The 27,180-nt window shown below is 38.1% G+C and overlaps 1 protein-coding gene across 2 annotated transcripts in view; it reads left to right on the forward strand.

Annotated features, from left to right (window-relative positions):
• The window catches only part of SPEG (striated muscle enriched protein kinase), a 2,687,905-nt gene that overhangs the window by 1,445,432 nt on the left and 1,215,293 nt on the right, over positions 1–27,180 (forward strand). For both annotated transcript variants that reach the window (XM_044075871.1, XM_044075873.1), the window contains one exon: positions 8,297–8,440. In XM_044075871.1, the coding sequence (XP_043931806.1) occupies positions 8,297–8,440 (144 nt within the window). The remainder of the gene's footprint in view (positions 1–8,296; positions 8,441–27,180) is intronic.

Raw genomic sequence — 27,180 nt, forward strand, 5'->3', positions numbered from 1 at the left:
ATTAGTCTTTGAAAGCCATACTTCACAGTGGTATAGAATGTTAAAGACATAGCAGCCACAACGTAAGATAAAAGAAATGAGATGTCACAGCACAACTTGAGAAAGAACAGAATATATGATTGTTATCATACTGACTGCAGAAATCGCCTTCTGCTGCAGGTCTTCCAAGTATCAGCAATGATGTTTCTGCACATGAAGAAACATTTAAGACACTAGCCAGTTTTATATACTTTCATGGAAATGCACTTAACAGCTGTAATTGCAGGAGAACACTTAGATCCTCTCTGTTGCAATATATAAAACCAGACAGATGTAATCACTAGTAACTAATCTAGGATATAATCAGATGTGGCTGCTGCCAGGGTAACAGTGCATAAGAATATAGAGACATAAAACCATAGCACTTGATTAACAAAAGTCATAAGTCATTAAAAAAGATTAGCTCTCCATGGCCTAGTGTGTGCATGCTGTAAAGTGTTAAAAATATATTCCAGCAAAAAACAATGCATGCCTGTACTGCCATACTAGGATTGTGTGCAATGCATTCATAGGATGATGGGCTACAAAGTACAGATGAGGGGCACATTCAGTGCACATCTTAATGTCATCCAGCAGTGGTAAAATACACAATGCACATAACTCCAGTGAAAAGGCTCACTCCTGCCTGACTAACTGCAGTTTTCAGTTTCCTTTTAAGAAGACAATATGTTAGCTACCACCTGATTCCTCACTTAATTGTTGAAGGTACATATGAACTGTTCTAAATCCCTAAGGAAGTGACTCCCCAATGTATTTTATAACAGGATTTCAAGCAGTCAATTTATGAGGAAAGGGCAGACACCCATCTTCCTGTGTGTTTATTTTTCTATTTTTTTGTTCTACACATTTACTTTTCTGTGTCACTTTAGCTGTTCATGTCTTATTTCAGAAATAAATTCTCATTTTTTTCTGGAACATGGGTTTTCTTCCACCTTATTTTCCCCATGTCTTCATCTCTTCCATTTCCCTCTAAACTAGCATTTTTCAAAGTTTTCAATGGTATGAGTTTTGCCCATTAGTTCAAATTGTGCATTTACTATGTAAAACCTTTTTCACTTATTTGGTGTTGTTTTGTTATGACTTAGCATTTCAAAGACTCCTCTTTGTCATTTTTCCTCTTCTAGAGAAAAGTATGATCACTGCTTTCTTTAAATTTTTCCTTCTTTATTTTTCATTTGATTATAGAATTTGGAATAACTTTACCACCTCTCTTGTTTACTCCAGCAGTATATTAAATCCTTTGGGTTTTATAAAGATATATATATATATATATATATATATATATATATATATATATATATATATATATATATATATATATATCTATATGGGATCTGGACACATGCTCGACTAGCATGTGTCTGGATCACAAAACACCAAACCCACATACACGAAAGCGCTTAACATCAACAAGCACTTCCATGTATGTGTGCCTGTCGGACTGCAGTAGGGTTAAGGGAAATTTTTCTTTTCACCACTGTAGTGCGATCTCGGAGTGAGAATATTAAAGTGGGGGGTGGGGTGCAGGGGGCAAAATGTAGATTTTTTTTTTTGAACTACACATACACGGAAGCACTTTTCGATTTTAAGCACTTTCGTGTATGTGTGCTCGGTGTTTTGTGATTTGGACACATGCTAGTCGAGCATGTGTCCTAGACCCATATATATATATATATATATATATATATATATATATATTTTTTTTTTTTTTGGGGGGGGTCCTCCTATTTCATCCTTACTGCACTACTACCCAGAAGTGGAAGGCATGCAATGGGGATCCAGCTGTGTATCAACCCTCCTCTGCAGCAGCTCATCCATGTCCACCTCTAACACTTCTTGGACCATGCCTCCTGTCTTATGACATCCTCAGCCTCCACCAGGGATTGGTGTAGGAGACACACATGTCACCACTTTCCCCCAGTGTGGTAATGCTCATCTATCTCTGCCACTCTGTCAATTGCCTGAGCAGCTAATCAAACCTGGATCAGCTGGACCATGCTCAAGGCTTTATCCAACTATAATACCAGAATAACACTTATTTTGTTTATATATTTTGTAATACGGAGTTTTCTATTTTGCTTTAAAATGTACCATGCTGTAAGGCTGTACTGCAATTAATAATAATAATAATAATAATAATAATAATAATAATAATATCATTCACCTTAAAATACAGCAGTAATTCAGAAGTACATTTTTTTGGAAACCTGATAATCACAAAGTATGTTATGCAACATGTTTTTAAAACTCAAATGTCTTATAAACTGATTTTCTTGTAAAGTGGGAGAGCCCTTCAATATATCCATCACACTGGAAACATGACATCTGCCCAAAAAACCAAGAGAGCTTCTCTGCTAGAGTACTCACAACTGAATCATCAAAGCTTAGCTGTTGAATACCATTTCTCACCCCTTCAGAGCATTTAGACTTTTTTAAAATCAGGATGTGAAAGCAGTTCATATAAATTGTGTTTAAATACTGATTCAAAGGCACAAATAGGATGAGGCACAGAAATAAAACTGCTTTTTTTTCAAAACAACCCCCTCCAGTACTATAAAATCTTATTAAATGAAATTTAGTCTTGTAGTAGAAGGGCATAACTAATTAATGCCATTAAAAATATTATTCCTAGCAGCATAGCTTTCATCTTCTTTGGTCAAGAATTAGGGGCAAAATCAAAAATAATGGAGGCCATAGGCCCAAAAACTAGGAACTATTTTTAAACATTACTTTAATTCACTTCAAAAGTTGCTAGAGCAACATGTTTTGCATCAATGTGTATTTTCTAAACAAAAAATAGAAATCTCTAATGTCTGGCATTATTGCGTGACTATGATCCTTGTTGGTTTACCAGAAAATCAAACATTTTACAGAAACAGAGCAAACATATGAGGTAGAATTAGGGATGTTCCTCAAAATCAGGAGCATCTGAGTTGTATGCCTAGCAGCAAGAAGAAATGAGAGCCCCTTACATAATATAAATATTTATTCTTAGTCATCTGTCTATGAAATGTGAATGCTGTCCAAGAAATGTGTCTTTATTCTGCTACTTTGAGGTAAAGTATTTTACTTGTGTTGTGTGACTGAGTGTCCTTATTTTTATTTGATCCCCCTTTTTTTAGATTTCCTTTTGCTCCGGTTATTTTCACTGTACCAATAGCAGCCAGATGTGCCTCCACATCTCCACTCACCCATTTTTTTTTTTTACCTTCTCTGATTGTCCCGGTGTGACACTATTTGTCACAATTGTTTTTTTTAAACTAAACACAGATTTATTCAAATAAAATTAAAATAAAATTACAGCGTTTTCGCTACTGAAACCACAGTAGCTTCATCAGAGTAGTACAGAATGGCGCCAAAAACATTTAAATAAGATTCATTAGTATGATGTCACAGCAAAATACATAACTTCCACTTTTTTTTAGCTTTTTTAAACTTTTAAAAGCCCCACTAACTATCTGTCACAATATGTACCTAAAAAAGTGTATGTATATATATATATATATAGGACAATTCACGATTACTGTAATAACTAAGACATACATACTGTGCCAAATTCGCTAATAATCATTTAAATTTATATTATGAGAATATGTCAAGTTATCAGTGCTATGCCCTCTATTAATACAATATTCACAGTACTACCAATCATCAAAAATCACCTATGGGGCAGAATATTGTTGTTATATGCCAATAGTATTTTTTTTGTTTAAATAATACTTAAGCATATAAATGTTTAAATATGTATCTAAATATATATATTGCCCCAACCATTAATTAAAAATTAAAAAAAAATTTATATAGTTAAATCTATATAAAAATGTTTTTAATTTTTAATTAATGGTTTGGGGCAATATATATATTTAGATACATATTTAAACATTTATATGCTTAAGTATTATTTAAACAAAAAAATTACTATTGGCATATAACAACAATATTCTGCCCCATAGTTGATTTTTGATGATTGGTAGCACTGTGAATATTGTATTAATAGAGGGCATAGCACTGATAACTTGACATATTCTCGTAATATAAATTTAAATGATTATTAGCGAATTTGGCACAGTATGTATGTCTTAGTTATTACAGTAATCGTAAATTGTCCTATATATATACATACATACACTTTTTTAGGTACATATTGTGACAGATAGTTAGTGTGGCTTTTAAAAGTTTAAAAAAGCTAAAAAAAGTGGAAGTTACATATTTTGCTGTGACATCATACTAATTAATCTTATTTAAATGTTTTTGGCGCCATTCTGTACTACTCTGATGAAGCTACTGTGGTTTCAGTAGCGAAAACACTGTAATTTTATTTTAATTTTATTTGAATAAATCTGCGTTTAGTTTAAAGTATTTTTTGGTCTCTCACACTTCTGAACACCCGTACCTTTGGTTTTTCGCTGGCTTTCTTTGTGGTTTAACAGTTTACAATTGTTTTTTTCTTATATTAAGTGCCAGCAGTGAATTAGTTAATTAAGTTTGCTAAGTTATGAAGCTAATGACAGAGTTACACTTCAACATTTCGGAAAAGATTTGTATTGGTGAGAGTATAACAACTTAATCTTCATTATCAGAAAATGCTCTGTTTATCATTTCAACATTAGGAATCCCAGATTCAGATGTACTTTAAGAAATACATTAATTCTTACTAAAATAAGATTAAAGACTTGGGGATTATTGTGCATCTAAATTTGACATTTAACTACAATGTGCCATAAGCCATAGACTGGAAATGTTATAGCTTGATTCATCTGACATTTAAGGGCATTACTACGTAGATGATTCAGGATAGCCATTTTACTGTTACTCATTCCTTAAGCTGGACCGATTTTAGATTGTAATGCAATGTTTTGTTCATGTCACACCAAGCACATTTCTCTGTTTGAGAAGCTGCAGTGTTATATAAAAAAAAAACTCATGGCACATGGTCATAAATTATTAATGCAGATTAAAGCATCTCAGCAATGCATTTTTGCATATAGATGTTCTAAGGATCAGCCTATATTTGGCTTATAGAGTTATCCAGGTTCCTTTTGTTTGTGTTTGGTACATAGTATAAGTACTACAAGTTCTTGCAGTATTTGTGAAACTGAAGCCAACAGTACCAAGATGAGGGACAGATTTATCTTCCACAGACTTTGCTCATTGTGGAACACAAATTTGCATTAATTTAAAATCTTTCTGCATGTTTATTAGATGTTTGTATAGATAATAAGCTCTAGCACAGGATACTTGCATGTATGTTTCTAAATGGCTAACAGGACATAAGCTTGCTAAAAAATGATAAACCTATTAACCTGTGAAAAGGGTAATCTAGCAATGAGTCTAATATGAAAGGTGTCATCTTCATTATACTTTAATTTTGTCCTGAACACAGCAGAGAGTGCTGTTGATAGAGATGCCTAATTTATGGGAGACTAGTGATCATGAGAAACAACAAAGGTGTTAGGGTGAAACACTTGAAATGGCACACACATCACGATGCCTGTTGGTCTTGAGAGTTTTTCTATCCAGCCATATCAATTCTGACTGTAACACAACCCATACAGCAATGGGATATCAAAGTATAAGCTAAATCCAGCTTTATTCAGATGTCCCATATCAACAGATCACAAGATCCTTTAGTGAAGTATTTAGCAAGCAGAATCCTTAAGAGTACTTAGACTCAGAATACTGACAAGTACTGCCTCAGATCTACAGAGTGCAGTCCATTTACAAGACATGAAAATATTTGGATTATGTGAAGCCAATTACCCTATTTGTGGGCGAGTCTTATTATTGCTGTTATGGTGGGGATGGGGGAGGTATAAATATGGGTTGTGACTCCATGGGAGTGGATAGTTGTTATCTCTGTAAATCCAACTTGTAGACATCTTGTGTGGCTCAGTGGACTTGAGAAGTTAGTAAAGGTGATGTCGTTGATGGTTCAAATCTGGAAGTATCCACATGTTTAAAAAAAGACAAATTAGCACAGTGGTTAAGGTGATTTCCTTCCATGCACAAGGTACAAGGTTTGATCCTCACTGCTGGTAGGACCTTCATTGATTGAAGAGTTATCTTTTACTTGAGTAACCTGCACATACGACCTCAACCTGGTCTGTGACATCACTAGGACGTGTTGGCGGGACAGATTTGTGTCCCAAAGACTCCACCATCTGTGCAATAGACTCCCTCTCCACGTCAAGCAAATTACCTCTTTTCCCCCTTTTAAGCACAACCTGGATAACTGGATGGGAAACAGAAAATACATCCATGGGATTCCACCTGTGTCCCTGCTGGACAGGGGCATCGGGTGCTGAGTTGTGTAAACATGGGCTAAACTCATGGCTAGGCTTATAAGGGCCTCAGGGCCAAGAGCCTAGTAAATTCCTGTGATCCAATGAGATGATGATGTCCATTTTTACTGCTGCAGAAACTGTATGATTTGAAGGAATTCTACAGATGTCTGCAGGATGCAGATGAGGAATGATAAGACTTAATTCAGCAAGGAGCTGCTTCTTCAAAAATATATAACCTACTTGAAAAATGTTGAAAAGTGTAGAAACTCAGAAATGGTTTCTTGATTAAGGGGATACAGGGACAAAGACTCCTGCACAGAGCATGGGGCCATAGATTTTTTCTCTTTTTTGGACCTTCAGTTTACTGGGATATCACTATGACAGGTCTTGGGTTTGCATGCTATAACCAAAGAGAGTATTCATTTGATTTTTGCTAGCATCATCACTTTTTCAAATTTCTTAAGACAGTATAAGAAAGAAATCATGACATATTACCTTCATGCAACACCAGCAAAAGGGCTCTTTTGAAAATGCCAGCTCTAGACATCAGCACAGATTCCAGAGACTAACTATAATAGTCATTCACATTTTGGACTTAAATGATTTCCAGTAAAATAAACCACAGTCTGACAGATGCTCAGATTGGATTGCAAAACTGTTCCTCTAACATTTAATGTTCCATATTACATCTATGGAACTGTTATCAAAACACAGCATGCAAAAATGGTGATTATTTCTTAGAGATGGTTGCATGTAGGTGAGCAGAATATTCAGTTTTGTAACACATGTAACGTAGGTGATAGAAAAGGGTACAGAGCACAAAAAATAAAACTGCAAGGAAAATACACCATGCACACACTGTCTAAAGAGAAATGGTAGGTATGTGTTCAGTGCTTCACATGTGGGGGTGAATAAACAGACGGAATTGATAACATTTTTGCATTAGAGTGCCCCAAATTGATTCTTAGGCATATCAGAATTCTGAGGTGCCAAACCATGGGAATCCCTAGACAGCTGCTTTTCCTAGTGAGCGCTAGACAATACTACAGCAGGTTGGACACATTAGTGTGTTGTCCTGAGAAAGGGAATGAGGGGGTCCCATAACTCTCAACTATCTAGATTTTCCCAAAATGTCCAAATTCTTGTCTCACAGTTCTGGTCTTATCCTCATAAAATTTGTGGTTTTCTGGCAAATCGCCGAGGATTTAAGCCATTAATTTATGACGTTGATTTGAGTCACAGAGTTCATATCCTTCAGGAAATGCATGCTAGCACAAATCCTGTTATAGGAACAACGTTATAAGTTGACGAGCAATATTTAAAATCAGTCCCTATTTTTGGGCTTTTGTGTCCCCATTATTTTCAGTGTCATCCAAATTATTTTGTGCTAAGAGGTACGGTGGCTCTTAAATCTTTTTTTTTTTTTTTTTTTTTTTAACATTATGATATCTGTCAATGTAGAGGATTAAGACTATGCACTGTTAAGGGAAATGCTTTTTGCAGTCCATGGCTTGATTCCTCCAATATCCATTTGTTTAATCTGTGTCTCTGATTAGTGAATTAGTCAGGCAATGCTCCTGAAGTGAGCATGAACAAATGTCCATATGAATCAATGCCCTTCCACAGTTAATGAATAAAATGTCACTGTGCTGCGTGTTGTTATTTACAAGTGGTGCTTGTTAATATTAACCAGTCTAATCACACTTCCATCTTGAAAGAAGTTCTGTTATCTTTCATGAGTATAATTAAGTCTTCAACTATCAGTTCATTTGCACGTAACTTGCAAACATCTGTTTTTGTGCTGCTAGCCCTTTCATTCCAAAAATGCCCCTCTTAGCATACATATCTAGTGAACAAATTATAAATGTATTTTATAAAATGCATGTTTTTTTAAGCAGTTCTGCTCCACCAGAGTTTAGTGAAGTAGTTAATAATGCTTTCTTCACTTTTTGTATTTCTGTTTTTTCCCCAAGAGTCATCTGATGATTCCTATAAATCTGCTGGGGAAGATCCTCTGGAGCCTCCTGTGTTTGAGATTCCTATTCAGGATACAACAGTTACAGCAGGATCAGAAGTGCTGCTAAAGTGCATCATCACTGGAACACCGATACCAGCAGGTAGGACCTGCCTGCATGTTCACTTCTGCTGCTGTCGTACTTAAAAACATAACATTATTTTACCTTAGATGATAAACCACGAGGCCACCCTCACTAGTCCGTTTTTTAATTTCTCACAGTGTCATAAATGCAATGCTTTATGTTTGTTTCATCTCATTTGTGGATTCTGTTATTTAGATAATATGCGGTTACAGGATATTTTGACAGTCTAACATCATATGAAACAAGACTACTGATTAGCACCCACCTGAATAGTCTTCATCTATGCACCGAGAGTGCCTCAAATGTAACTAAGCACTAGACAGCTTAATCTTTCAAGGTTTAAAGCTTTACAACAGAAACATCACAGCTGATTTTGAACACTGTATATTTTTAGAAAGCTATGTGCCTCTATAGCTTGAGAAAGGGCTCTGCTGCCTGATAGTGTTAGAGTCCCAAAATCATTAGCTGTATCCTGATAAGAGTGAAAAATAAAAGAAAAAAATGTTATATTGAAGCTAGTGTGAGTTTAAGGCCTTCTACACCATTCCCCATTCTGGTATTATAGACAAGCTCACCAGCCTTAACATAAACCCCTATGTCACAAGATGGGTTGCCAACTGGCTCACAGACAGAACCCACATGGTGAGAGTTGCGGGAGCTAGGTCTGTCTCTAAACCGGTTACAAGTGGTGTTCTCCAGGGCTCAGTCCTAGGACCCGTCCTGTTCGACATATACTTGTCAGAGGTACAGGCAAGCACAGGAGGACTATGGCTGACCAAGTTCGCAGACGACTGCAAACTAGGGGCTATAATTGACTCTCCAGCTGACACAGACATCCTCCAAAAGGGTTTCACTGAAACGGATACCTGGTGTCAAAATCATGGCCTCAAGCTAAATGCCAAAAAGTGCATAGTCATCCCCTTTGGAAAAAACAAAGTACCTACAAACTACCACATATGTGGTAGTCCCCTAAATACGGAAGAAGGCAAATAGATAGTAATCTCACCTTTGATAATCACATTGCCAAAGTGGTTAGAAAATCCTTCTACATGGCCCACCTAATCACAAAAGGGTTCGCATCCAGATCAAAAGAGGTCATTGTGCCCCAATACTCATCACTCATCAGACCCATCTTAGAGTACAACACCCCATTTGAGATGTACCTTACAAGACACCTGCAACAGCTGGAAAGACCACAGAAGTACCTCACCAAGAGGATCAATGGCCTCAAACAGATGCCCTATGCAGCTCGACTGAAGAAACTCCAGTTGTACTTGGTTGCATACTGCCTACTGAGAGGTGATCTCTGCCTGACATATAAGGCCATGTCCAACCCAGAATTGATGGACATGCTCCACCTAAAGAAAACCTTATCCCCTCGAGCCACACTCTCTAGGGATCTAAACCTCACCACAACAATAAATAGGATGTGCTGGAGGGGTAGATTCCTGTCCCAGAGACTTCCCATGCTTTGGAACAAGATCCCAATCTACATTAGGCAGAGCTCCTCGCTAACACTCTTCAAAAGAAACCTTGACGAGTGGATGGGAAACAGAAAGTTCACCCCGGGGATCACTTCAGTGGCTCTGCTGGACAGAAGCACAGGGAACTAATCTAAGGGGGCGGCGAAAGACAACACTTTCTGGCTAGGCTTATAAATGCCTTTGGGCAGATAGCCTAGTACCCACCTATGAACCTATATCTGGTCCTTTAGGCTGGCATCTTTGCTTACTTCTGTAAATTAGATTTTTCTCACACAAAATCAACTACTATGTACATTTGTAAACCTTATCTGTTATTCGAATTTATGTGGTCTGGTGTCACATGCTTCACTAGCTCTTGGCTACACACTAACTGTGTTTTATATACAATGTAACACTTATTTCTCAGTAAGAATGCTATATATATCTCTGAGCTCATTGTGGGTCAGCCTCCGTGTTGTGATAATGCAGATAATAGCAGCGTGGTTGCAAACAACATGCTGAAGTACTTTACCATGCCTGCTATTAGAGTCCTGTAACCCTGAATATCAGTGCATCACTTCAGAATGCACTTACACAGCATTGCAAGGGAGTTTCACACAATCATACTTTTCTACATCTAAATGCAACTTACCTATAGGCAGATAGTTGAGTAGGGCACAGGAGAAAAAGGTATCACACGTGTGTGTGTTGATATAAACTCAAATCTGCCCATTTTAACGTAGTTAATTTTGAACTGATTTAACTATCTGGATAGTTTAATGTCTCTGTCTAAGTTTGTTTTTCTTTCGGCTTTTCCCGGTTAGGGGTCACCACAGCGGAATTCCGGTCCACTAATGATTGGCAGTAGATTTTTACAGTGCCGAGGTGCCAGCTCAACACCCAGCCTTCAATGAAGGCATGCCCATTCACCAAGGTCTTTTGAATGCTACTCGACCGTGGGGAGGACATGCAGATTCCACACAGAAGGCGCTCCAGCTGAGAATCAAATGGGAGAACCTCTTGCTGTGAGGCGACAACGCTACCTCTGCACCACCGTGGCCTTTAGAATGTCTCTGTCTAAGTATTATATTTAATTGCTGTTCAATTGGTTCCTATTTTGTTCCAGTATGTCATTATGATGGTACTGTGTCATTCTATGTTGCTGTTCCAAAGCTGCCCCACTGTGATTTCTGTTAAAGGAAACCTGAAGTTGCAAGCCTGCAGACTTTAAATTTTAAACATAAGAAACAGCTGTAAGACTGAACATTCTTCTGGTTGTAAACTTTCCATAATTTGTGCTTAGGGTTTAATTTTTTTATATCATTGTGATTTTTCATCCCCGCATTTCAACCTTATAACATACATTCTTTGGCCTTCCTGTACAGACCCACTATTTAATAATCTATTTCTGTTGCAGCCTGCAGTGTGATACAAGTACCTGCCGTTCTGTTGTGACAGAATATGATCATCTTAATCAGCATGAGAACACTGGAAGCTTTAACCCCCCCCCCCCCCCCCAAAAAGCTATATGCCCTACCTGATCCTCTGTATGAAATATGCCTAAGCTGGCCGGTGATTATGTGCACTGCCATGCATGCATGCAACTGTGTTTAGCAGTACAAAAAATATGCCTTACATGATTTCTGAAAAAAATGTTAGAATCATATTAAGGCACACAAATAAAGATTTTCTATGCTTTTTGGTTGAGTTTTACAAAGTTACAGTAACCTTTTATGACAATTTATTTAGGGCTTTTCTCTTAAATTTGATATTTTCTTCAGAAATACATGCTTTATAAATTAAAAAAGACTTTAAAAGAAGTATATCTGAAATTTGTATCTTATACTAATAATATGCATGACACATATAGTAACTTTTGAAACTTGAACTGTCAGATATTATGAGGCATGAAAAAAATTGTACCAGTCATTAATGTGAGATGCTCTTCATCTAAGCCATCCCTCCATTTTGTAGGTTTTGCTAAAGTAATAGTAGCATTTTCTCTTGTTGTCTTTTCTTTTTGAAATGTCTCAAAATATGTAAAATTTTAATTTAATTTCCATCTCTTTAGAGTATTACAGAATAATTTATTTCTTAGTTACAGTGTTGAGGGTACACAGCTGATGAGTTCACATCATCTACCATAGTCCTAATACTGTAAAAGGGATTGTCTATGTGAAGATGATGTATAATTCACTGACAACAAATCGGATGAGTTAAACTCATTGAACAACACACCCAGAGAACCTGCAAGTGGGGACCCTTCATGTTGGGGGCAACCCCTTTACTTATGTATACTGACTCCACAGCTGCACAACTGTGAGGAAAATATACTAAAAAACATTCAGACTCTGCTGAATTTGAGGAATGAGATTGGGGAAATGCTTTGTGGAGGTTACAATTCATTGGACAGAGAGATTGCCTTTGTAGAAGGTACACTTGTGTAAAATTTTGCCATAACAGCAGACATCCTTGCCTTCACTTATGCAGTATTCTTAACATATGGGATTCCCTGACATGGAAGCCTGATGTCTGGCCAGTCTACCAAAGACTCCTGTTACTTTAAAGGTATGCTGAATTTCACTCAAATGCTCCTTGCATACCATAGGGCATAAAGGTGACGTTCAGGCCTACCATAGTCAAAACTGATTGCCCCAGTAGAAACACCAGTCCAAGGAACCGAAGAGGTAATCTGTACATCCAGGAAGGCAAAGCACTAGGTGGGAAGGAGTGAATACTGCAGTAGTGAAGGCAACGACATCTACCATTATGGTACGATTTTACACAGCTGTACTATGTCCTTACATTCACTGCTGCTAGTATTCTTAACATGGAGAGTGCCAAAGCTCAAGAGGAAACTAGAGAGGGGGAAGGAGCAAAAGAGTCCCCCAAAAAGCCATGAGGAATGGCACTAGCAAAACCAGCCCTAGCTCTAGAGATACCATCCAACTTGTAGTGCTTGGTAAAGGTATGCACAGAAGGCCTGAAAGCTGCTTCAAGAATAATATTGATATCCAAGCCTTTGAAAAAAGCACCAAAAGAAGCCACAGCTCTAGTAGAATGAGCCTTGGCTAAAGATGGAAAGCCTTTGCCATCAAAAGTGTAACAAAAATAATAGTCTTAGAAATCCAAGAAGAAATAGTTTGCTTGAATACAGCAAGTCCAAAAGATCTAGGATGAAAATAAACAAATAACTGATTAGCCTTAGTCTTATCCAAATAAACCTTGAATTGCCTATGCATGTCCAAAGTACACAGCACCCTCTCACTGTCAGTTTGTGGGGAGGGGAAAAACAGGCAGATTAATAGACTGATTAAGTGATAGCTCATTAACCACCTTAGACATAAAAGAAGGGTTAGTGCGTAGGGACACTGTCCTCATGAAAGATAAAAAAAGGAGGACAAGCCATAAGGCCCTGGCAGACACAGGACCTAACAAAAGAACAGTGTTCCAGAAACAATGTTGCAAGGAAGCTGAAACAGCAGTCTCAAAAGGAGCCTGGGTCAACTTCTGCAAAACAAAATTAAGATCCCAGGGAGGAAGAACAGGCTTCATGGGAGGTGTAATATTAAGGACACCTTTAAGAAATTGTTTCACCTTAAATCTAGAAGCTGAAGCAGGAGAAAAAGGCAGACAAGCAGATATAGCTGATAAGTGGGCTTTAATAGAAGAATAGGCCAACCAGCATTGAGCAACTCACACAATTAAGAGAGATGAAGAAACATCCACAGTAAGTGAGTCCAGGTTACGAGAAAGACAGCAGATAGAAAACCTTTTCCATTTGGATAAGTAGGATTTTCCTAGTGGCAGGTTTCCTGACCTACTTCAGGACTTGCAGTACGTCCTCAGGAAAAAAGGTGTCTATGAAGAATCAAAAATCCTATCATCCACAGTGTCAGTTGAAGTGTAGACAGGTGGGGTTGGATGCGAGATCCTGTGTATTGTGAGAGTAGATCCACCCTGTGAGTTAACTTGTGATGATTGCTCCTGGCTAAATGCAGAAGAAGAAGTGCTGTCATGGTCAAAAGGGAGTCACCGACAAGATTTTGGCAGCATTCTGTTGAATTTTCAACAGGACTTTCAGTACGAGAGGAAGGGGAGGGAATGCATAAAGAAACATTCTCTTCCAAGAAAATGAGATGGCATCCACCTTCCACACCAGAGGACCTGGGACTCTGGCACAAAACGGAGGAAGTTGTCTGTTCAGAGGGGAGGCAAAAATATCCAATTGAGGAGTACCCCACTCATGGATAATGTCCAGAAACACATCCCTGTTAAGCATCCCTTCATGGGACTGAGTTAAGGACCCATTCAGTGTGTCTGTCACAATGTTCTGATCAGAAGAGTCACTTGATACTTGACATCAATATCCCATACCAGAAGTGTCAACCGCAAAGAAAATAAGATCTTGTGCCTCAATGTTTGTTTATATACCGCATCACTGTGGCATTGTCTGTAAACACCTTGAGAGGTACTGAGAGAAAAGTGGATGGAAGGCCTGAAGAGCTCTCAACTCTTTCTCTGACATTTTGGGGAGCCAAATACCACTCCCCCGTCTCATGTCTGAAGCATCTGTGAACAATTCCTGAGAGGGAAGAGGGAGATGAAAAGGGATCCCTGTATTCAGAGACAACTGCTGAATCCACCAGTGAAGTTCCTGTCTGAGACAAGGAAGAAGATGAACTACAAAGTTTAGAGAATGAGCATGTTGAAGCCACACTGACTTCAGAAACCACTGAAACTTTCTCATGTGATGTTTGGCCAGAGTGAGCATTGGAATAGTGGATGCCATGAAACCCAGAGCTCTCAAACTCCCTGGCAGTAATGGAAGCCAGAGGAAGAAGAGTGAGAAAGAAAGAAATGAGAGTTAAGGCATTTGGAGGGGTAGGGAAGCCAGCACTGGCACCGTCTGAATCCTGCAACCCAGAAAAGCATGATCCTGAGAAGGAGCTAGAGAAGACTTTTTGAAATTTATACTGAGCCCCAGACTCTGAAGAAGTGAAACGGCAAAATTAATATTTTGCAAAAGGGTCTCTGGAGAGGACACCTGAATCAACAGGTTGTCCAAATAAGGAAACATTTGGATCCACTGAAGCTTGCAAAAAGCAATCACAGGAGCAAGGCATTTGGTGAATACCCTTGAGGCAGTGGAAAAGCCAAAGGCCAAAACAGAGAACTTAAAATGCCAGGAAGCAACAGAGAAATGCAAAAACTTCCTGAAAAGAGGATGGATCAGCATATGAAGATAAGCATCCTTGAGATCCAGAGACACCATATAGGCCTGAGGGAGCAAGAGAGGAAACAGAATCTAAAGGGACAACATCTGAAAGGAAGGTACTTTTAGAAAGGTGTTTAGATGACAGAGGTCTAGAATAGGTCTCCAATTGCCCTCTTTTGTGGGCACTAGAAACAGTCTGGAGTAGAACCCTTTCCCCCTTTAGGACACAGGCACCTCTTGAATAGTACCCTGAGTCAAGGGATTTTGAAGAACCTTTGGGAAAAAGGGAGGTTGTTCCTGAGGAGGCTGAGGAATGCCCATAAAAGAAGGATGGGATTTCCACACTGTGAAGTAGCCCTGATGAAAGATTGGCAGAACCCAAGAGTCCTAAGTGGTCTGAAAGAGGAAGAGAAAGAAAAAGGTGAAGAGAAAGAGGAATGTGGCTTGGAAGGGATGTCATATAGCACCTGGTTTGTCTGGGAAGGAAAGCTTCAGAGTCCCTGAAAAATGAGGAGCCTTAGCAGGAGGAGTCCATTTTCACTCTTCACAACTTTAGTAGAAGAGTGGGATTGCCTACGAACAAAGTCAGCCTTAGTGGGTTAGTTTCTCTGAAATTTAGGCACAGGAGAAACAAACAGATGTTTAAACTCCTGAAAGGCCTTACCCTTATCCTGAAGGCACTTAAAAAAAAAACAGCAACAGCTTCCCCAAACAAAAGCTTTGGATCCAGAGGAACATCCTTCAACTTAGCCTTAATATCATTAGGTAGAGGTTGAAGCCTAAGACAAGAATACCTCCTCATAACTGTACCAAATACAGCAGCCCTAGAAGCGGCATCTGCCACATCATAACTACATTTAATAGAATGATGAATGACTTGTGAGGAAGTCCCAAGCAAAGGAAGAACAAAAGCTTTACCCTCAGAGTCTGGAAAATCAGAAATAGTTTGACAGGCCTGAGAAAGAAGAGCCAACACATACCTAGACATATGGGTCTGATAATTAATATCTCTAAAAACTAGGGTAACAGAAATGTAAACCTTCATACCCAGCCTTTTCATAGCCCTGCTGTCCTTGTCAAAAGGCAATAACTTGGGCAAAGGAAGCAATTAAGGCAGCTTATCAGAGGCCTACAGATACTACAAGGGGTCAACAGCAAGGAATTTATATAAAAAATAAACATTATGCACCCTATAAAACTTTTCAGGTTTCTTGGGAGCAGGGGCAGAGAATCAGGCGCATGAGAGGAATTGGAAAAAGCATCCAGCAAAGCAGTCAAAACAGGAGGACTAGCCGCAGGCTTAAGAGATTCCAACTGCAGCAACTCATAGTACCTCTTATGGATATCTGAGACCTGAAGACAATCTCACTTAAAAAAATCCATCACCCTAGAGAGTGTACTCCCAAACAAAATATCCAAAAAAGCAACATCAGGACTAATAGAGTCCTCCTCTGACCCATAGTCCAAAGGAGAAGGAATTTGAGTAGAATAAGTCAGGGATCCATCATCAGAATCCAACTCATCCTCAGAAGAATCCTGTTCTCTAGGCCTTTTAAGGGGAATAGAGGACCAAAAAGGAGCAAGAACTGAAACCCCTTGCGAAGGCTTTAAGGACATTAAAGCAGTAAATATCCCGAGTACAGGCCTGGTAGTCACTTTGTGGATCCCTAGGAACAGAAGAAACATGTTTAAGTTTTGGTTTCTTTTTTAAGAGAGAGTCCCTTCCAAAAAAACTGAAAAAGCTCAGACCTAGGATGACGGTCGAGAACCATAGCAGAACTTCTTCCCATGTAAAAATGGAGGAACTCCCCTAGACCCCTCGGAAAAAAATCAACCATAGTTCCCCCTGAACTTCCAAAACAAATGCTGCAGAGCATCTTTGGACATGCTGCCAGCCAGATCCTCACTGACCTCCAACATGGTCGCAACAGAGAAATCCATCAATAGAGCTGGGCGAGCCGCCAGGTTTGTAACAACCTTGGGAGAAAGACCTGCAGACGCTGGACAGAGGAAGATTCTGGTCATAACTACTTCCCCCCCCCCATAATGGCTGAAACTCAGGGTGGGAGAGTCCTTCCATTGTATCTTTAGTGAGAAGCTTAAGATGCTGGCTCTCAAGATGCAGGGAAAAGGAAGAAAGTCTACTGGGAAGGGTTTCCTGGATGAATGCCTGACAAATTGAACAAGTTGTATGGTCGTGAGAAGCTCGTAGACAAAAAAGACACTTATTGTGATGGTCTTTATGGGGATTCTGTGTCCCACACTGGCATTTACCCTTCCTGGATGACATTAACCCCAAGGAGCACAAAACAAGACAAGAAAAAACAAACCTCCAAAAGGGCAGTTATCTGCAACTGCAAAGATGTCAGCAAACAGGTGAATGTGTCTGATCTGACTGTTAATCTTAATATGTAAAAATGTATGTAAATGGATTTTCTTAGACCATATGTAAATTGGCTTTTCTATTCTGTTTCTGTTGTTGAACATGTAAAAAATATATTTTCTTTTTCTTTGTATTGGAGCTTTTCTCCCCGGGCCTACACTGAAAATGGGTTTCTTACCGTAGGTCTTCTGGTAACCAAATGCCATATAAATAACTAAATAAATAAATATCTGAAGTGTAGAGTCAATAGTTATAATTGATGGTTTTGTATTTTTGTGTGTGTGTGTGTATGTTTTTTATATATATATATATATATATATATATATATATATACATATACATATATATATATATATATATATATATATATATATATATGTTTTCACTTCAGTATCTTGAAATACTGAAACACTGAAGTTCTAATGGCCGAGACCATAACACCGAAGTTTCAGTATTTTGAAATACTGAAGAGGTCCATAAAAACAATAAAGACAACATTTATGCAAGCCCCCCCCTGCACGCCCATACCCTCCCTACTTAAATATATGAATATATGAGATTTGCCATGTCCCCACTATCGTGCAATCACAGGGATGGTATATTTAAGTCTGGGGGCTGCAGGGGGGCTTGCCCCCCTGCAGAAACAATAGTTTTATTTCTTTTATTTCTTTTTTTTTAACACCGCTTCAGTATTTCAAAATATTGAAATTTTGGTGTTATGGTCTCGGCCATTAGAACTTCGGTGTTTCAGTATTTCGATATACTGAAGTGAAACTACATATATATATATATATATATATATATATATATATATATATATATATATATGGGTCTACTACATTTGATCGAAAGACCATTTGATCTAAACCCATTTGATCAAAATTTCATTTGATCGAAAACCAGTATTCAAGACATAAAACTGGGATTTGTCCCCCTCCCCAATGTCGTGCAACCCTGGAGTTGGTATATATAGTTAGGTGTGTGTGTGTGGGGGGGGGGGGGTGCAGCCCCCCCCCACATTGGGGGGTGTGGGGGGGTGAAGCCCCCCACTTAGTTTTCTATAAAAGAAGAAAATAAAACAAAAAGTACAGATTTTAAATGAAAATAGGTGGGGGGCTGTGTCCCTCACACCCCCACTAACTATATATACCAACTCCAGGGTCGCACGACAGTGGGAAGGGGTACAAATCCCTGTCATTTGCCTTGAATACTGGTTTTCAATCAAATGGGTTTAGGTCAAATGGTCTTTCGATCAAATGAAGTAGACCCATATATATATATATATATATATATATATATATATATGAATATACGGAAAAAGATACTTTTTTTGAAAAGTGCTTTGGTCAACATCTGTTTAGTCAATACAGTTTGATCAGGGGTCTGAATGGAGAAATGAAAAGTCAGCACGCAAATGAGAGGAGAAGTGCTGAAATTGAATTCATCCTCAAGTCTTGGTGAGTACCTTCGCAAGGTGGACCATGTTTTCACAAAATCTCACCAAGGTGACACTGATATATAGACTGTATATCATGGACAGAAGTAGGTCAAAAATTAAAAGAGATAGTTGAGTGCACAAGACCCAGAAAAAAAAAGTGCCCAATCCTGGTAGGCGCACTGATGCTAGGACTGGAAAAAATGACAGTGTAGAATCATCAAAATATGGAAACATTCCTACAATGGGGCCAGGCCAGGCCCAGGGGGAGGATGACCCCCCTGTTGTAGATGGAAGTAGCGGTCCACAAAAATCTCAAAATCTGATAGGCCAAAGAAGAACCATAAAGACGACAGAGTGGACTATTCAGGATAAGAAAGAAATTATGTATTGTTAATATTATGCAAAAAGCCCAGCATTTTCCAGACGCAAGATATACAAAACAATTAAGAGAGGAAAGAAAAATACTTCTGCAAGAAAAACTGTCAGAAGCTTCAAACGAAAATTTGCATTTATTAATACAACAGATTTGTGAAAAACAATATATAGAGCAAGAAACTTTGATCTGTTTGGAAAAAGAAGCATCTGAGGAAATGCAAAAATATAAACAACAAAACCTGGAGATATTTGAGCAATATAAAAAATAAATATGGGCATGGGGAAGAAGAGAGATTTCTATATGGTGCAACATTTATGCAAAGAAAAAAGCCAAATCTGATCAATATAAAGAAGGCAACCCCAAAGATATTCAAAGAGAAATACAGGCAAAGGCATCCGGGTAGGGAACATTTTACAATAAAAAAATAATATCACAAAGATGGAATGCAGAAAAGAAGATTAGTAAAGTAGAAGTTAAAAAAATAGAAGTTGAAGTTATGGGGTGCCTGTGAAGTGAAGCATTTGGTGTAGAAGGTCTAATGCAGGTTACATCACAGCATGATGGAGTGAATCCCTAAAGTAAGGAGAAACAGGAAGATCAGGAGACATCTGAGGAGGAAATATGGGCATGGGAAAGAAAAAGAGAATTAATATGGTGTAATATTTATGCAAAGGAAAAAGCAAAACTAACCAATACAAAAAGAGCAGCACCAAAGATATTTGAAGAGAAATACAGGCAAAGGAATCTGGACATGGAAAACTTTACAGTACAAAAAATAAGACAAAGAGGAAACGTAGAAAAGGAGATTAGTAATGGAAAAGTTAAAGAAATAGAAACTGAGGTTATAGAGTACCTGTAAAGTGAAGGATTCAGTGTAGAAAATCAAATGCAGAAAGCACCACAACAGGATAGAGCAATGGATATCCAAATTAAGGGGAAATCAGTGGAACAGGAAGCAATTGTTCAGGTGCCATTTCAGGATATTTTGGAGCCTTCCACAGGAAATCAGTATAAACATTCACTTGAAGCTAGACAGGTAGGAAAGGAACAGGAAACTCTGGAAACTCTGATGCAGTCAGTGTTGAGGAGTGATAGGCCAGTCATTTCCCATATGACAGAGCAACAGATGGCACAAGATAAAATTGAAGAGGAGGTGCCACAGGAAGATGCTATAGAACTTTCAATAGAATGTCCACAGGAAATAGAAAACAAGGGCAGTGCCCTTAGTTTGGAAGAAAATGAGCTAAGAGAAGAGTTGCTTGATTTAATAGACATGGATAGATATATTAAGATCAATGAGAGAAATAGACTGCAGAAGGTCAATAAAACCCAAAAAATAAGAAGTCTGATAGAACAAATTAATGAAGTAATTAGGACTGTCCATAGAGATCCATGCGATATAACAGAAGTAAACAGGATATATTACTGTGCTGCTAAATGAATAACTGATAAAGTTCTACCACAAGATCACAGGGTAGTGAGGGAAAGGAAGGGGAGAAATCGAATACCATCATGGAAGTATCGAATAGAGAAAAATATAAAGCAATTAAGACAAGAAGTGTCACTCTTAGAAGACTATAGAAGAGGGAATAGATCAACAAAAAATACCAAGAAAGATATATGTGATTAAAGCAATGCACAGTATCAGAACAGATCAGGATCTATCATGCACTATTGCAAATAACAAACTAAAAATTTCAGTGCAAGCAGAAAAACTTAGAAGATACACAGTAAATATAAAAGAAAAGTACAAAATAAGCAATTTATTGGTGACCCAAAAATGTTTTATAGAGAATTGGGAAATAAGGTAAAAGGAATTGAATGACCACCAAAAAAAGAGGAAGCACATACATTTTGGAGAAATATGTATTAGGATCCTGTGGAACATAACAAAGATGCTAAATGGATAGAAGAAGTAAAAGAAAGAATAAGAAGTTTAAAGGTGCATGATATGAAAATGATGAAGTAACAGCCAGAGAGATTTTGACAAAGTTAAGGAAAAGCCTCTAATTGGAAAACCCCAGGCCCAGATGCAGTACCTAATTTTTGCTTAAAAGTATTAACATCTTTGCATGAGGATTTAGCCATGAGTAAGAACTATTTATATCTGCATCCCGAACAAACATCAACCTGGTTAATAACAGGCAAAGCAATGCTCCTTCTTAAGAGTGAACCTCCAAGCTACCCTAAAAATTATAGACCAATAACTTGCCTTCTGATGACGTATAAACTATACATGGGAATTGATGCTGACAGAGTTTATAGTCATTTAGAAGAAAACTCAATTATGGCAGTAGAACAAAAGGGCAATAAAAGTAAGTCATATGGAACAAAGGATCATCTGTTGTTAAAGTCATACTGTAGAAATGTAAAAAGGGGAAGAATTTAAGTATGGCATGGATTGACTATAAAAAAGCATTTGATAGTATCCCACATTCATGGTTCATAGGTTCATGCTAGGCTATCTGCCCTAGGGCATTTATAAGCCTAGCCAGAGTGTGTTTGGCTTTCTCCACCCATTTTAAATTATGGATAAAAGAGTGCTTAAAATGTATAAGATACACCCTACACTGATCGACTGCATTACAGTGACCATGAAACAGTGGCAGACCACGTTGCAGTTAAGCCATGATAAAGGACAGATTATTATCCCAGGGATAAAAATTCAAAGGGGGATATTCCAGGGTGACTCTCTGTCATGTTGCTATTCTCCCTTGCCATTAACCCATTACTTAACAACTTAGGCCATGGCTACAATTTGGCTCCTAAAAAACAACAAAGTGAATCAGATGAGGAACTGAAAGCACAGCTGCAGTTGTCAAAACTTGTTCGGATGATATAAGAACATCATTTGGGCAGGAAAACTGCAGCACCAGGAAAATATTAGTTTGGGACAAGAATGTGATATAAAAGACCTTGAGCAAGAGGAAGTGTAAAATTATTTGGGAACTGATGAAAGATCAACAGTAAAACACAAACAAATGCAGATAAAACTTAATAAGGAATACTTCAGAAGACTTAAATTAATTCCGAAAACAGCGTTGACATCTAGGAACAAAATCCAAGCTATAAACCAATTTGCTCTTCCAGTCCTAACAGTTTTGGAGTGACTGACTGGCCCCAAAACATGTTGGATAGATTAGATAGAAAAACAAGAAGGATGCTTCATGCTGACCAAATGATTTATAAAAATCACTGCATACCAAGATTATATATTTCCTGTTCTGAAGGATGAATGGGCCGCCTTGAAAATTATTACATGTATAGATCTGCAATCATGGGACTCCACACATATATACTGACCTCACAAGACCCAAATGTAGTGAAAGTTTTGAAACATCAGGACAATAAATCTAAGATTACTTCTCTGCTTAATTTAGCAGAAGCATATCGGTGTCAAGCAGGAATGGAAATCAAACCAGAAGTAGATAAAAATCAGGCAGCAGCTGAATGTGCCAAAAAAAACAAAAAAAAAGAATATAAGGTGAAGGACGAGATGAGAAGGCAAAAAATATGGAAAAAGCATAAATATAGTTGCAAGTATAGAAAACTTCTGGTAGAACCTCATGTTGATCAGGAATGAATACAGGAATGGTTAAGGAGAGGCAAATTCAAACCAAGAGATGAACGGTTAATATTACAGCTCAAGGTAGTGGGCTATGTACACGCTGGTTTACATAGTCCATTGAACATGTGGGAGAAACAGACAAATGTAGTTTTTGTAAAACTGAATTGGAAACAGTCACACACCTCATTGCAGGTTGCAGCATACTAATGGCAGAAGGACTGTATACTGAAAGGCATAATAATGTGGCAAGACTGTTGCACTGGGGATTGTGCAAATGTTATTGTATTGAAGTGTCTGATAAACATTGGAAACATGAGCCACAAAGCATCATACATCATATGGGATCAACCGTTATCAACCGTTCAAAAGATAGATGCTAGAAAACCAGAGATAGTGGTCCAGGAAAAGAAGACAAAGTAGCATTGATCATTGAAATCTCCACACCCAGTAACTGCAGTGTCTTGCGAACAAAGAGACACAAAGTCATAAAATATCAGGATTTGCAGGTAGAAACGAGAGCAATGTGGAAGAAAGTTACCCAGGGAACTCCAATAGTAGTAGGAGCAACAGATCTTATAAAGAAGAGTCTACAATCATATTTAGATATGCTACCAATACATCTAACTCTGTACAAATTGCAGGGAGTCATTACTGGGCACATTGCGGGTGCTGCAAAGAGCACTACTGGCTGACATCAAAGATTAAAACAATAGTAATTTCATGAACTTTAATCGTACTTTGACTTAGGAATGGGATCCATTCCTGTCATGGTATTAGAAACCCAAAAGATTTGGAGAAATTAAAAAAGTGAATGTAGTCCCTGGAGAACAAAAATGCATTCAAATGGCAGAAAATGGATGCAGGTAAACAGACTGATGGTGAAAAGATACATTCGGACTGGTGGCAAAGAAGTTCTGACTATGGTAGGCCTGAACATCACCTTTATGCCCTGTGCTACACAAGGAGCATTTGGGTGACATTCAGCATACCTTTAAAGCAACAGGAGTCTTTGGTAGACTGGCTGGACTTCAGACTTCTACAGCAGGAAATCCCATATGTTAAGCATACTGCAGTAGTAAATGTAAGGACATCATATTTACTTCTTTTCTACAAAAAACTGCATACATTACTTGATTGTCTGTGGTATTTTAGGGCAAATCACAGGAGAGTGACAAAATATGTGGCTGTTATATATATATATATATATATATATATATATATATATATATATATATATATATATATATATATATATAGTGGATATAAAAAGTTTACACACCCCTGTTAAAGTGCCAGGTTTATGTGATATAAAAACATGAGACTACAATAAATCATTTTAAAACTTGTCCCAACTTTAATGTGACCTATAACCTGTATAATTCAATTGAAAAACAAACAAATCTGTTAGAGGAAGAAAATATAACAAATACAAAATGTACAATATGCTGGTTGCATAAGTGTGCACACCCTTAAACTAATACTTTATTGTGTGTGCACACCCTTAAACTAATACTTTGTTGAAGCACCTTTTGATTTAATTACAGCATTCAGTCTTCTTGGTTAGGACTCTATCAGCATGGCACATCATGACTTGGCAATATTTGCCCACTTTTCCTTGCTGAAGTACTCCAAATATGTCAGATTGCAAGGGCATCTCTTGTGCACAGCCCTCTTCATGTCACCCCACATATCTTCTATTGGATTTAGGTCTGAGCTCTGGCTGGGCCATTCCAAAACTTTAATTTTCTTCTGGTGAAGCCATTCTTTTGTTGATTTGGATGTATGCTTGGGGTCATTGTCATGTTGGAAGGTGAAATTCCTCTTCATCTTCAGCTTTCTAGCAGACGCCTGAATGTTTTGGGCCAAACGTGACTGGTATTTGGAACTGTTCATAATTCCCTCCACCTTGACTAAAGCCCCACTTATTGGTGAAGAAAAGCAACCCCAAAGCATGGTACTGCCACCACCATGCTTCACCGTGGAGATGGTGTTCTTTAGGTGATGCGAAGTGTTGTTTTTGTGCCAAACTTACCTTTTGGAATTGTGGCCAAAAAGTTCAACCTTTGTCTCATCAGACCATAACACATGTTCCCATATGCTTTTGGGAGATGTGGTGTATTGTTTTGCAAATTTTGGTTGGGCCTGTATGTTTTTCTGTGTAAAAAAAGGCTTCCATCTTGCAACCCTACCTAATAGTCCAGACACATGGAGAATACGGGAGATTGTTGTCACATATAGTACACAACCAGTACTTGCCAGAAATTCCTGCAGCTTCTTCAGTGTTGCTGTAGGTCTCTTGGCAGCCTCCCTAACCAGTTTTCATCTTGTCTTTTCATCAATTTTGGAAAGATGTCCAGTTCTTTGCAACATCACTGTTGTCCCATATGTTCTCCACTTTTTGATGACTGTCTTCACTGTGTTCCATGGTATATCCAATGCTGTGGAAGATTTTTTGTATCCTTCTCCTGACTGATACCTTTTAACAATGACATCCATATGATGCTTTGTAATTTCTCAGCGAACCGTGGTTTTTGCTATAGCAGGTGACTGACAAAATGTCAGGAAAATCCTAGTAGGACAGCTGAACTTTATTTGGGGTTAAACAGAGTCTCTTTAATTGATGGCAGGTGTGTACCCAAGAAGACTGAATGCTGTAATTAAATCAAAAGGTGCTTCAACAAAGTATTAGTTTAAGGGTGTGCAGACACAACAAAGTATTAGTTTAAGGATGTGCACACTTATGCAACCAGTGTATTGCACGTTTTTTATTTTTTATATTTTTTCCCCTAACAAATTTATTTTTCAATTGGATTGTACAGGTTATAGGTCACATTAAAGTTGGGAAAAGTTTTGAAATGGTTTATTATGGTCTCATTTTTTATATCACAAAAACCTGGCATTTTAACAGGGGTGTGTAATCTTTTTATATCCACTGTATACATTGCATGGAAGGATGTATAGAGGCTTGCAAATAAATTTTTCTGCAAGTAGTTTACACTTTGCTTTACATTGAGGGCCACTGTACTAAAGCCATTTTTCTATGGTGTTCCTGTCTCCTTGTGTGCTACACATGCACACCCCCCACACACATCTATGTCACTGGTCTGAGTATGCTACTAAAGACTTGCGTGTCATTGTGCATTCAAGAGCCAGTGTAGTACAACACTATTATTATTATTTAATTTGCATATCCCTACTGATGCTTTGTTAAAGGGATGCCTGCAAATATTTTTGTAATTTCTCTGTTTTGCCATGGGCTGGTTGGCTGGGACCTGTACGCATCTGCTGTAGGACTTTATTCCCTTTTACTCTGTCTTTGAGAATTTACAGACACTACTGACTTTTAGAGTGCAAAAAATGCATAAACTTTTTCTATAACTGGTGACTGTTATATATAGTACGTCCAGCAAGTATACTGCAAGCAGTTTATTTTTAACTAAGGGAAATGGTTGCTGATAAAAAAAATCTGACTGGTACTACTGCTGTTAGTGGAAGAAAGCCAATGATCACAGAACCCATGCTGCAGCACAGCTTATTAAGGCTTTTACACATTAATAATTATGTTCTTGCGGGTGTGGTGCTGTGGTAGCGTTGTCGCCTCACAGTACAATGCTGTCCTGTTCTATTCTCAGCTAGAGCATCTTCTGTGTGGAGACATGCGTGAATGGGCATACCTTCACTGAAGGTTGTGCATCAGGACTGGTAACTCAGCATGTAAAAATCTACTGCCAATCATTAGCGGACCGGAGTTCCGCTGTGGTGACCCCTAACCAGGAAAAGCCGAAAGACAAAACAACAACACATTAATTGTGTTCCCTTTAGTCCATGCTTTGATTCCCTCAGCCTGTTTGCCTACTATGTTACTCTAAGCAAGTCAGTTAACCAAACCGTTCTCCTGGGTTTCCCTGAATAAGGACACTGTTGACCAGTAGGCTTATCTGGTAATAATCAATAAATAAATAAATAAATCTCTGCCAGGTAATCAGTATTTGATGATGGGGTAATGAGGAAGATGAGTCTTAACTGCAAGAAATATACCACTCATATCAGGATCTGACTCAGCCAAGGAGAAATTAGTCTAAAATAAGTAACAAAAAGAAATGTTAAGAAAGAAACACCTTAGGGTTACGTGTTCAGATAGCTGTTCAGTTGCTAGAAGAATATAAGATAGGCATGGTGGCAGTAATGCAAACCAATGGATTGGAGGTGTGGGATCAACGGGTAGAATATTAAAAAGGTGGACATGATATTATTACCTCCTAACCTAGCAGCCATGTTAACATCTGTATGCTGAGCTCATAGTTAGGAAGCA

The sequence above is a fragment of the Protopterus annectens genome, chromosome 6.part1 (assembly GCF_019279795.1).
Source record: "Protopterus annectens isolate FY-2018-M chromosome 6.part1, PAN1.0, whole genome shotgun sequence".
Classification (NCBI taxonomy): domain Eukaryota; kingdom Metazoa; phylum Chordata; order Ceratodontiformes; family Protopteridae; genus Protopterus; species Protopterus annectens.